At 35.3% G+C, this 13,077-nt stretch overlaps 1 protein-coding gene across 1 annotated transcript in view; it reads left to right on the top strand.

Annotated features, from left to right (window-relative positions):
• The window catches only part of HSPE1 (heat shock protein family E (Hsp10) member 1), a 42,315-nt gene that overhangs the window by 15,865 nt on the left and 13,373 nt on the right, over nt 1-13,077 (top strand). Inside the window, exons 2-3 of the mRNA XM_061149087.1 lie at nt 1,743-1,805; nt 10,468-10,568. Of these exons, the coding sequence (XP_061005070.1) occupies nt 1,743-1,805; nt 10,468-10,568 (164 nt within the window). The remainder of the gene's footprint in view (nt 1-1,742; nt 1,806-10,467; nt 10,569-13,077) is intronic.

Raw genomic sequence — 13,077 nt, 5'->3', positions numbered from 1 at the left:
TGTTTTACTATATGTGTTTTCTAATATTTTAAAAACAGAATACAAACTATTTTTGATTTTTTTAAAAAATGAAAAAATTTGCAAAGTGTATTAATAGAAACATTTTTCACTACATATCAGGGAGAATTTTAAAACTACTTTCTAATAATATGTAGATAATATCTAGCAAGAGACATCCTAAAACAATTTCCAGAAAGTTGTTTTTATTTCTTGACTTTTAAAATAAATTTAGTTCATTTTCATACAGAATAGGAAAAATATTCAGAATAGAAAAAGAAAAGATATGAAATGTTTAAGACACTTAAATGGTATACCATGCCCATCACGTACTCTCAGAACTAAGACATTACTAATATAGTTAAATCCTTCTGTATCACATTCTTCTGTCTTCTACCCACTCCTGGTCAGTAATGGTGATTATCATTCCTTTTTTTTTTTCTTTAAACTTTTTACTGTTACATGCATTATATTTATAAATATGTTTTGCAATTAAATTTTTATTAATGTGGTATCAAACACTGTATTCTTCAGGTTGCTCCAGTTTTTAGAGACTTACTCACATTGACTTGATGCAGGGTTGTAGATTTTTGATTTACTACTACCTTTTCCCAGACGTTTATTGAGTACCTACAATGTGTCAGGCATTAAGCGCCTACAGAAGATAGATAGGTAAACTGCTGAAAAAGCCGTCAGATGGAAAGAGTCTTAACACTAGTGAATGTCTGTGAACTGGGCTATCTGTAGAGCAGTTCAGAACCAGTACAAGGTGACCCATAAAAATATCCCCCTTAAAAGAAGATTGTGTGAATTTTCCTGGTAGTCCAGTGGTTAAGAATCTGGCTGCTGGGCTTCCCTGGTGTCTCAGTGGTGAAGGGTCCACTTGCTAATAAATGGAGGAGACACAGATTCCATCCTGGATTCAGGAGAATCCCACATGCTTAAGAGCAACTAAGCCCACATGCCACAACTATGGAACCTGTGTGCTAGAGGCCCAGGATCTGCAACTCCTGAACTCGTGTGGTAACTGCTGAAACCCGTGCTCCCTGGAGCCCATGCTCTGCAACAAGAGAAGCCACAGCAGTGAGAAGCCTGCACACCTTCACTAGAGAGTAGCCCCTGCTCTCTGCACTTAGAAAAAGCCTGAGAGCAGCAGCGAAGACCCAGCACAACCAAAACATAAACAAACAAATGTTTTAAAAAGTAGCTTGTTCTTGTTAAATGATTCGTTTTTGATGGTGCTCACATTTTGATTTAGAAATTTAAAACATCCTTTGCAATTAGAATTGTAATTTATAATATCTGTCTTAAATAATACTTAATGGAGTAGTAACTGCTGCTTATTCTAGCTATTCTCTTTGGGTAAAAGCTGATGAATTTTTTTTACTGCCTGGACTTTTTTTCATTAGAAGTTTTGGAAAAATATTTAACCACCACAAACAAAATTGTGCTGGACTTATCAATTAATAACACATGAAAGGTTTATGAGAGCCATATTTGAGGGATCTATGGTTGAGAAAACTGTAACTTAGAGTTCAGTTAAATAAAATCTTGGTGTTCATTTAAAACATTGAATAAAGTGTGTTTAATTTACTTACTAATAATCACATTGTTTAAAATATGAGAACTTTTCTTCTCCCCTGATGTAATTTTGGATCTTTGTTAGGAATTGAAGTTAATCATAATAGTATTGCATCTTCTTTGTAACTTTGTATATGCTTTAACCGTGACATTTTTTCTTACAGGATTTCTATAATTGGCCTGATGAATCCTTTGATGAAATGGACAGTACCCTTGCTGTTCAGCAGGTAATGATAATAGTTTCTTCTGCAACTCCAGTAACCTGAGCATTGTATCTCCTTTGGCACAGTTAAGTATTCCTGTATCTTTTAGCACAAACCAGAATCCCTGGAATTATTGGGATGCCTGCTTAAAACTTTTATGAAACCTCATTTTGTTTTAAGATGGCATATTAAACTATCATCAAACTTAAATACATTTTATTATCTATTAATATATACCAAATTAAGGTATAAAATTTGATTTTAGAATGAATTTAATTCACAAATAATTGAATGCTTAAGTGGAATAATGTGAGTATAAAGAAGTAGCATACTCATTATTCATTTGGTGATTGAACATTAGAGAACATGCTTGGCTTGCAGGATCTTAGTTCCCTGACCAGGGATTGAACCTTGGGCCCTGGTTAGTAAGACCACCAAGTCCTAACCACCAAGTCCTAACCTCTCACCAGGGGACTGCCAGGGAATTCCCATAGTTACTACTACTTCTTTTGTCTCCCTCCAATATATTTGAAAGTTTGTTTCCACTACCAAATAGCTCACTAAGATAAGACTGTGATTATTGAGGGGGTGATAACATGTTTGGTTTGAAAAACCCCTCAGGAGATTTTTAAGCATTTTTACTGAGAACCATATTGTATACTATGTTGAGTTTAAAAAAAAAAAAAAGTGGTTCTTCCCAAGTGAATAAAATCTGGAAACTGGGAGAAAAAAGTTTCTATAGCTAATTCTTAAAAATCACATTAAAGGGTTAATAAAAGGATGACTGAAATTGGCTGTGCTAGTATATTAGTCAAGGCTGTTTGATTTTGATAGCTAGATAGTTAAAGTAGATAGCTATTTGGATTTATTGTGTTGTTTAAAAATATTGGAAAACAAAATAAAAACACAGTTGAATTCTTTGAGCAGTAAAAATTTGTCAGGCATTTCCCTGGTGATCTAGTGGTTAGGACTCTGCTTCCACTGCAGAGGGCATGGGTTTGGTCCCTAGTCAGGGAACTAAGATCTTGAGAGCCGTGCTGTGAAGCCCCTGGCCCCAAACATTTAATAATCTTAACAGAAACAGTAAAAACCTTTAGAATGGATCCAGTGTAGTGTTTAGATACTTAGCCCAGGAAATAGAAGAGTACTGATGATTGAAGGGCTTTGCTCATTGCCTTTTAAGAATGTATTGTTTAAAAAAAAAGAATGTATTGTTCGATGAACAAATATTTAATAGGTTAGTAAAGAGGCCTTGTGGAAGATTTAGAAATAAAATCTGGAGTTCTGTGCATGGAAATTGGCGAAAATTAAGAGGAAAAATGTGCAGATATTTTTCTCTTTAAAAGTAGAATTTTGTTCTGATGCTATGCTGAATTTGCTTATTAGTCCTAATAGCAATTTTTTTGTGAAATCTTTTGGGTTTATACATATGAGATTATTTCATTTGAAAACTGCTTGTTCCTTTCCAATATAGATGCCTTTTATTTCTTTTTCTTGCCTAATTACTCTGGCTGGAATTTCAAATACTGTTTTGAATGGAAGTGGCAACAGCAGGCATCCTTATCTTATTTCTGATCTTAATGGAAAGCTTTCAGTCTCTTCCACATTAAGTATGATGTTTGCTGTGTGTTTTCATATTTGGCCTTCGTTATGTTGAGTTAGTTTCATCTTATTTTAAGTTTGTTAGTGTTTTTATCTTAAAAAGATGTTGAATTTTGTCAAATGCCTTTTCTGCACCAATTGAGATCATTGTGTTGTTTTTCCCCCCCTCCATTCTGTTAACATGGTGTGTTGTATTGATCAGTTTTTGTATGTTGAACCATCCTTCCGTTCAAGGAATAAATCTCATTTGATTATGGTGTATAATCATTTGAATTTGCTGCTGAATTTGCTAGGATTTTTGCATCAGTGTTCACAAGGGATATTGTTATTTTAGTTTTCTTAGAGTACCTTAATTTGGCTTTGGTATCAGGAATGCTGCTGTAATGGAGTTAGGAAGTATGCTGTTGTCTTCAATTTTTTTTGAAAGACTTTGAGAAGGATTGGTGTTAGTTCTTTTAATATTTAGTAAAATTCACCAGTGAAGCTGTTAGGTCCAGGGCTTTTCTTTGGTTGCACAACATGGTGAATACAAGAAAGCCATAGAACTGTATACTTAAAAATGACTATCCTTTCAACATTGAATGGTTTTTGACATTCTTGTCAAAAATAATTTAACTTTACGTGAGGGTTTATTTCTAGTTCTTCTGTTCAGTTCCATTGGACTATAAGTCTATGCTTATGTCAGTACTAGGCTTTTTTTTTTAATGGCAACACCTACTTTAACTTAGGCTGCACCGGGTCTTTGTTGCGGCTCACAGGATCTTGTTTGCAGTATGCACAATAGTTAGGGCGTGAGAACTCTTAGTTGCAGCATGTGGGATCTAGTTCTCTGGTCAGGGATGGAACTTGGTTCCCCTGCACTGGGAGAGCAGAGTCTTAGCCACTGGATCTCTAGGGAAGTCCACTGTTTTGATTATTGTAGCTTTGTAGTAAGTCTTGAAATTGGGAAATATGCATCCTTCAATTTATGTTTTCAAGATTCTTTGACTATTTGGTGCCCCTTGGAATTACATATAAATTTGAGAATCAGCTTTTCCATTCTTGTGGAAGGACCTGGAATTCTGGTAGAGATTGCACAGAATCTGTAGATTGCTTTAGGTAATATTGATAACAATATTAAGTCTACCTATAGATGTAAGATAGCTTTCATTTAGGTCTAATTTTAACAATGTTTTGTAATTTTCAGTATGCAAGTATTTAATCTTCTGATTTAAATTAATTCTTTCATATTTTATTCTTTCAAGTACTGTTGTAGATAGAGTTGCTTTCTTTTTTTCCTCTTATTTTTTATTGAAGTAAATAGTTGATTTACAGTGTTCAGGTGTACAACAAAGTGATTCAGTCATATGTAGGTGTGGATATATATAGGAGTTGCTTTCTTTTTTTTTCTTTCTTTAAATTTTATTTATTTTTCCTGTGCTGGGTCTCCTTTGCTGGGTGGGCTTTTTCTGTAGCTGCAGAGAGTGGGGGTGACTGTAGTTGCTATGCATGGGCTTCTCTTGCTGTGGAGCACAGGCTTTTAAGGTACGAGGCTTTAGTACTTGCTGCATGAGGGCTGAGTAGTTGTGGTTCAGTCGTTCAACAGCATGTGGAATCTTCCCAGATCAGGGATCGAACCTGTGTCTCCTGCATTGGCGGGCAGATTCTTTACCACTGAGCCATCTGGGAAGCTCCAGGAGTTGCTTTCTTAATTTTCTTTTTGAATTGTTCATTGAAGGTATACGCAACTGATATATATTTTGTTGTTGACGTTGTTGTTGTTTTTGGTTGCTCTGGGTCTTTGTTGCAACATGCAGGCTTTCTCTGAGTTAATAATGCATGCTCGGTAATTGTGGTGCATGGGCTTAGTTGTTCCAAGGCATATGGACTCTTTCTGGACTGGGGCTGGAACCCATGTCCCCTGCATTGACAGGTGGATTCCTATCCACTATACCACCAGGGAAGTCTGAAACACAACTTATTTTTTATATTGATCTTGTATTCTGCCACTTCGTTGAATTCATTTATTAGCTTTATGAGCTTTCCTGTGGATTCTTTGGGGTTTCTGTGTATAGGATCATGTCATCTGTGCCTTTTATTTATTTATTTATTTTCTGTTTAATTGTTCTGGCTAGAATTTAAGTACAGTGTTGAATAGCAATGGTGAAAGCAGGCATTCTTGTCTCATTTCTGGATTTTTTTTTTTTTTTTGGCCTTGTGGGATCTTAGTTCCCTGACCAGGGATTGAACTCTGTCCCTCAGCAGTGAAAGTGTGTAGTGTCCTAACCACTGGACTACCTAGGAATTCCCTCATGTTTAATTTTAGAGCAAGGGAAACCTATCAGTTTTTCACCATCAAGTATGACGTTGCCTGTGGGTTTTTATAAAAGCCCTTCATCATATTGTGGAACTTCTCTCCTATACCTGATTTTCTGTATTTTTATTATGAAGGATGTTGGATTTTGTCAGATGCCTTTTCTGCATTAATTGAAATGACTGTGTGTTTTTTCCCTTTTAATATTAATGTAGTGTATTATATTGGTTAATTTTTTTTTTTTAATGTTGAACTACCTTTCATTCCTTGCAGCTTTCTTTTGATTTGTTTGTATGGTGTATTTTTTTCCATCCTTTTACTTTTAACCTACCTATATCATTATATTTGAAGTAAGTTTCTTGTAAACAGTATAATTGGGTTATATTTCTCTGTTCTTTCTGACAATCCTTGTCTTTTAATTAGTATATTTAGGCCTTTTAATCTCAATATAGGCTTCCTTGGTGGCTCAGAATCCACCTGCAAGAGACATGAGTAGAATCAGTCCCTGGGTTGGGAAGATTCTCTGGAGAAGGAAATGGCAGCCCACTCCAGTTTTCTTGCTTTGGACATTCTATGGATAGAGGAGCCTGGTAGGCTACAGTCCATGGGGTTGTCAAGAATCAAACACAACTGAGCAACTAAAGCAAAAACAGTGTTAATGTAGTTATTGATAGATATGTTTAGATTTAAAATTATCATTTTGTTACTTTTCCTTTGTTTGTTTCCTCTTTTTGTTTCCCCTTTTCTGCCTTTTTAAGAGTTATTTGAGCATATTCTGTTTTACTCTAGTTTTGGCTATATTTCATATAATTTTTTGATGATTGTTCTAGAAATTACTAAGTGCATGCTTAACTTTTTCACAATCTATTTAGAGTCGGTATTTTACTGCTTTGATTGAAATGCAAAAACTATCTTTATTTAGACCTCTTTACCTTCTTCCTTTATACTATAGCAGTCTACATTACATCTTTTAATATATACCTTGAAAACCCTATTGGAGAGTGTTGCATATTTTGCTTTCATCTGCCAAATATATTTTAAAGACCAGAGGAAAATAGTCTAATATATATTTATACCCAGAGATCTATAATTGCTGTTGCTCTTGATATTCTAAGTTTCTTTCTGGTATTATTTTTTTTCCTTCTGTCTGAAGAACTTCCTTTAGCAATTCTTTTAGAGCCATCTGCTGGCTAAGAATTCTCCTTAGTTTTCTTTCCTCTGAGAGTATCTGTGTCTTTATTCTTGAAGAGGATTTTTGCTAGATACAGAATTCTGAGTTGACTGTGCTTTTCTTTCAGCACTTCAAAAGTATTGTGCCGTTTCTTCCTGTCATCTGTGGTTTCTGATGAGAAAGCTGCACTCATTTGAATTCTTATTCTAAGGTCGTGTCTTTTCCCCCTGGCTTCTTTATCTTTTTTTAATTTAATTTAATTTTTTTTAATTGAAGGATGTTTGCTTCACAGAATCTTGTGGTTTTCTGTCATGCATCAAGAATCAGCCGCAGGCACACCCATGTCCCCTCCCCTCCCCTCCCCTCCTGAGCCTCCCCCCTCCCCTCCTGAGCCTCCCCCCCCCCCCCCCCGCCCCCGCCCTCTGGAAGGTCGCAGAGCCCCTGCTTGAGCTCCCTGAGTCGCACGGCGAGTCCCCGTTGGCTGTCTGTTTCACACCTGGTGCCACAGATCTCCATGTTACTGTCTCCACACATCTCGTCCTCTCCCTTCTCCCCTCCCCCTGCGTCCCTAGGTCTGTTTTCTGGCTGTTTCTCCATTGCTGCCCTGAAATAAATCCCTCAGCACCATCTTTTTAGATTCCATATATATGAGTCAGTAGGTTATGTTTATTTCTATAATTTATTTATTTCTCTTTCTGACTTACTTCACTCGTACAACAGGCTCTAGGTTGATCCACCTCAGTAGAACTGACTCAAATGTGCTCCTTTTTTATGGCTGAGTAGTATTCCATTGTATATATGTACCACAGCTTCTTTATCCATTCATCTGTCAGTGGACATCTAGGTTACTTCCATGTCCTAGCTATTGTAAATAGTGCCGCAATGAACATTGGGATACATGTGTCTTTTTCAGTCTTGGTTTCCAAAACTGAAGTAAAGGTATATGCCTAGGAGTGGGATTGCTGGGTCATATGGTGGTTTTGTTTTGTTTTTTTGCTATATGAAACTTTATTTTATTCATTTTCATAGTTTTACAGTATTAGTAAAAATAATGGCCCATTATAAATAAGTATAAAATGGAAGTTGATGAAAAAATAACCCCAAGTCTTCCTTGACTCCCATCCTCCCAGCAAAAAACTAGCTAGTATATGGCAAATATCCTTTTCACACATTATCTTTAGGCATATATTCACTTTGTAGTGGTGGATGGTTTAGTCGCTAAGTCATGTCTGACTCTTGTGACTCCACGGACTGTAGCCTGCCAGGCTCCTCTGTCCATGGGGTTTTCCAGGCAAGATTATTGGAGTGGGTTGCCCTTTCCTTCTCCACATATGGTGGTTTTATTCCTAGTTTTTTAAGGAATCTCTATACCATCTTCGATAGTGACTGTATCAATTTACATTCCCATCAGAAATGCAAGAGAGTTTCCTTTTCTCCACACTCATCCAGTTCTTATTGTTTGTAGACTTTTTCATGGCCATTCTGACTGGTGTGCATGAGATGGTACCTTTTTGTAGTTTTGATTTGTGTTTCTCTAATGAGCGATGTCAAGCATCTTTTCATGTGTTTGTTAGCCATCTATATGTCTTCCTTGGAGAAATGTTTGTTTAGGTCTTTTTCCCACTTTTTGATTGGGTTGTTTGTTTTCCTGATATTGAGTTGTATGAACTGCTTGTGTATTTTAGAAATTAATTCTTTGTCAGTTGTTTCCTTTGCTATTATTTTCTCCCATTCTGAGGGTTGTCTTTTCACCTTGTTTGTAGTTTCCTTTGCTGTGCAAAAGCTTTTAAGTTTAATTGGATCTCACTAATTTATTTTTGTTTTTACTTCCATTACTCTAAGAAGTGGGTCATAGAATATTTTGCTTTGATTTATGTCATCAAGTGTTCTGCCTATATTTTCCTCTAAAGAGTTTTATAGTTTCTGATCTTACATTTAGGTCTTTAATCCATTTTATCTTTGTGTATGGCATTAGGAAGTGTTCTAATTTCATTCTTTTGCATGTAGCTGTTCAGTTTTCCCAGCATCACTTATTAAAGAGGCTTGTCTTTGCCCCATTGTATATTCTTGCCTCCTTTGTCAAAAATAAGGTACCTGTCGGTGTGTGGGTTTATCTCTGGGCTTTCTATCTTGTTCCATTGGTCTATATTTCTGTTTTTGTGCCAGTATCATATTATCTTGATGATTGTAGCTTTGTAGTATAATCTGAAGTCAGGAAGGTTGATTCCTTCAGCTCCATTCTTGTTTATCAAGACTGCTTTGGCTATTCGGGATCTTTTGTATTTCCATATGAATTATGAAATTTTTTAAGTTCTATAAAAAATACCATTGGTAATTTGATAGGGATCACATTAAATCTTTAGATTGCGTTTGGTAGTATAGTCATTTTCACAGTACTGCTTCTTCCTGCCCAGGAGCATGGACTATCTCCCCATCTGTTTATGTTGTCTTTGATTTCTTTCATCAGTGTCTTATAATATTCCATATAGGTTCTTTTGTCTCCTTAGAGATAAAAGGAGATTCTCTTTATTCCTAGATGTTTTATTCTTTTTGTTGCAAAGGTGAATGGGATTGATTCCTTAATTTCTCTTTCTGATTTTTCACTGTTAGTATGTAGGAGTGCAAGTTATTCTGCGTATTGACCTTGTATCCTGTGACTTTGCTGAATTCCAATTAGCTCTAGTAATTTTCTATGTATAGTATCTTGTCATCTGCACACAGTGAGTTTTACTTCTTCTTTTCCCATCTTGATTCCTTTTATTTCTTTTTCTCTAATTGCCATAGCTAGGACTTCCAAAGTTATGTTGAATTGAGTGGTCACCCTTGTCTTGTTCCTAATCTTAGAGGGAATGCTTTTAGTTTCTCATCATTGAAAATAATGTTTGCTGTGGGCTTATCATACATGGCCTTTACTGTTTTGAGGTAGGTTCATTCTATGCCCATTTTTTGAAGCATTTTTTATCATAAGTGGGTGCTGAATTTTGTCAGAGGCTTTTTCTGCATTTATTGAGATGACCATATGATTTTTATCTTTTAATTTGTTAATATGGTATATCACATTGATTGATTTGTGTATGTTGAAGAATCGTTGCATCCCTGGAATAAGCCCGACTTGATCATCGTGTATGAGCTTTTTAATGTGTTGTTGAATTCTGTTTGCTAGAATTTTGTTGAGGATTTTTGCATCTATGTTCATCAGTGGTATTGGCCTGTAATTTTCTTTTTGTGCGTTGTCTGTCTGGTTTTGGTATCAGGGTGATTGTGGCCTCATAGAATAAGTTCGAAAGTGTTCCTTCCTCTGCCCCTGGCTTCTTTATCTTTAGTTTTTGTCAGTTTGATTACCTCTGGGCATGGATTTCTTTGGATTTTCTTGTTCCATATTCACTCGGCTTTTTCTTATTGTGGCAAAAAATGCATAACATAAAATTGATTATTTTTGCCATTTTTAAGTGTATGGTTTTGTGTTGTCAAGTACATTCACATTGTTCTGCAACCATCTCTGTCTCCAGAACTTTTTCATCTTTCCCAACTGAAAGTCTGTACCCATTAAACAATAATTCTTGTATGATTTACTGTGTAGTATGATATTTTAATTAACTATAAAATTTGTTTGTTTGTAGTATATTCAGCAGAACATAAGAGCAGATTGTTCCAATATTGACAAAATTCTTGAACCACCTGAAGGCCAAGATGAAGGTGTATGGAAGTATGAACATTTAAGGTAGGTCCTCATGATATATCACAATAGTAATAGTACTTCTAGTAGTAAAAATTACCTTTAATATTAATTATGATTATGAATCATAATTTATTATTTAACTGTAGACCAAAAAGCCAGTTTCTAAAGCTTTTATGTTTTTAGTGTTATAAAGTTTTCAACATTGTTATTTACTGATTGTTTTCTGTATTTATGGATTTGGGCCGTGTCATTTTACACAGTTTTCCTTAATCATATCCTTTAATCACAGATGCAGTATTTCCATGTACCTATGCATTTTTACTGCTTACTACCCGCCTACTTTATTTCTCTCTAGCAGGCCTAGTCCAGACTTGGTAGCTGATGAGTTACCTGTCAACTAGTATGAATTTCCAGTCTTCTCTTTGATAAATGAAGATTAATTGTAATCCTGAAATAAGTTTTAGAGCTTTTAATAATATTCTTTGAATGAAAAAATTGATATCTAATGAATCATGGGTCAACTTTAGAAGCAGCTATAACTTGAAGTTACTAGCTTATTTCTTTCTTTCTTTTTTTAAATTAGGTTATTTCTTGAAGTTAAAAACTTCCCATTGTAAATGGGAATTGATAAGTTAGAGAAGGCAGCATTAAATATGTGTTCATCCAAGTTTGTTACTTTGAATTGATTTTTAAATAATAGAGTAAAATAGAGATATGAATTTTCCTGCATAAATGAGACCACATTTCCTATGATGAGTGCCTCAATTTGTAGACACGGTCCTTTTTCTGTTGTTTTGTTTTGATGTTATAGGCTTGTCTAGATATTGTTAAGAAAGTGTCTTGCCATAACAGTTCAGCAGTTTCAGAGAAGACTTCTTTGTAAGCTGCCAGTTTCTTGGGCAAGTCACTTGACTACTTGATCGGGTTTTCTTTTTTAATACATCTTGATGGATGATCATTGAAAGCATGAGTATGTAGATATTATGCCATTCTTATAAATATAGAAAACACTTTAGAATGATATACACTCTGCCTTATTTTAATCTACTTTGAAAATAACCACTTATTTACCTGTGGATGATGAAAATAAGCAAGGGTATTTTTTTTTACACCATAAGCATAATTTCTAAAAAGTTAGGGTTCATTTTAATTCACAAGATTTTTATTTCAGATCCAAAAAAACTTTTTCTTCCCTACTTAACTTAGACTGTGAAATATGCATTATACAAAACTTGTAAAATCTTTCTTATGCATATTCCATTAGTCCTGGTGCTATTGTTACTACTTTTGTTATTTTTTAATATTTTTTTGTATAATTCACTTATTTTTGTTTTGTATAATTTAAATATTATACATCACACATATATTGTTTTGTGTCTTTATTATAGTGTATACATCTTTACAGTTAACCATAAAGAGTTTTCAGAGTAGTTTGATTTTTTTTTTTGCATGTGCTTAATGTTACTGATTTGAGGCTTAATACTTGCTATTACTGGTTAATGTAGTTGATTATATGTTAGTGGGGATTGAATCTTGACCCCAGTGAAATCTCCCAGTACTTCTCACTGAGTATTTATAATCAGGAAAAGATGCTGTTTCCTCTGAATGGCTGCAATCCCACGCCAGTGTATAGGGCTTGGTGACTAGAGGGTAGTCAGCTCTGGTTTGACCCTTCAGCTGTGTGTTGGTGAGCCCTGTGTCGAATTAACTTGAAGCTGTTAAGTTTACACTGTTTGCCACAGATTGTACCTATAACACTGCCAGATCGGTTAGCTTAGTTTTCCTGTTGGCTGTAAGTAGATTGGACTAGGTGAGAAACTTGTTTATCACCACCTGTCTTTATTACTGCTTAGTGGAAAACAACCCAGAAACATAAAACATGGAACTAACAGGTACTGAGCAGTGTAGATTTGTGTAGTGATTCAGAAACAGTGTTATTTGTATGCTCTTAGAGCAACATTATTATTAGGCATCTGAAGTGGAAATAGATAGCTGATAATTTGACCTTTGTTTTTTAACTTCTTTTTTAAAAAACTAATTAATTTCATTTCATTGTTGGCTGTGCTGGGTCTTTGCTGCTGCATGGGCTTTTCTAGTTGTCCTGAGTGGTGGCTGCTGTGTGGTTGTGGGGAACGGGTTTCTCGTTGCCGCGGCCTCTCCTGTTTCGGAGCGCAGACTCCAGGCGCACCGGCTTCACTCATGGCTTGTGGGCTCAGCGGTTCCAGCTCTCAGGCTCGAGAGCACAGGCTTACGAGTTGGGCTTCGTTGCCCCAGCGGCGTGTGGAATCTTCCCTGACCAGGGACAGCTGTATTCAGATATATACACACACGAATTTTTATATAACTGGAATTGTACTGTGAATATAAGTATATGTCTTTTGTATGTTTATGTAATATTAACATTTTACTATTTTCCAATTGCTAATCATTTATGTTTCAAAGAAATTTTTTATGTATAGAGTTTAAGTGAACATCTTTGTGTATATATCTAGATTGCAGTTCTGATTGTTTCATTAGAATAGATCCTTAAGAGAATGACTTAATAAAAAAA

Source organism: Dama dama, chromosome 8 (genome assembly GCF_033118175.1).
Source record: "Dama dama isolate Ldn47 chromosome 8, ASM3311817v1, whole genome shotgun sequence".
NCBI lineage: Eukaryota > Metazoa > Chordata > Mammalia > Artiodactyla > Cervidae > Dama > Dama dama.
The sequence above is the reverse complement of the archived record's forward strand: the minus strand, read 5'-3'. Positions and strand labels throughout refer to the sequence as shown.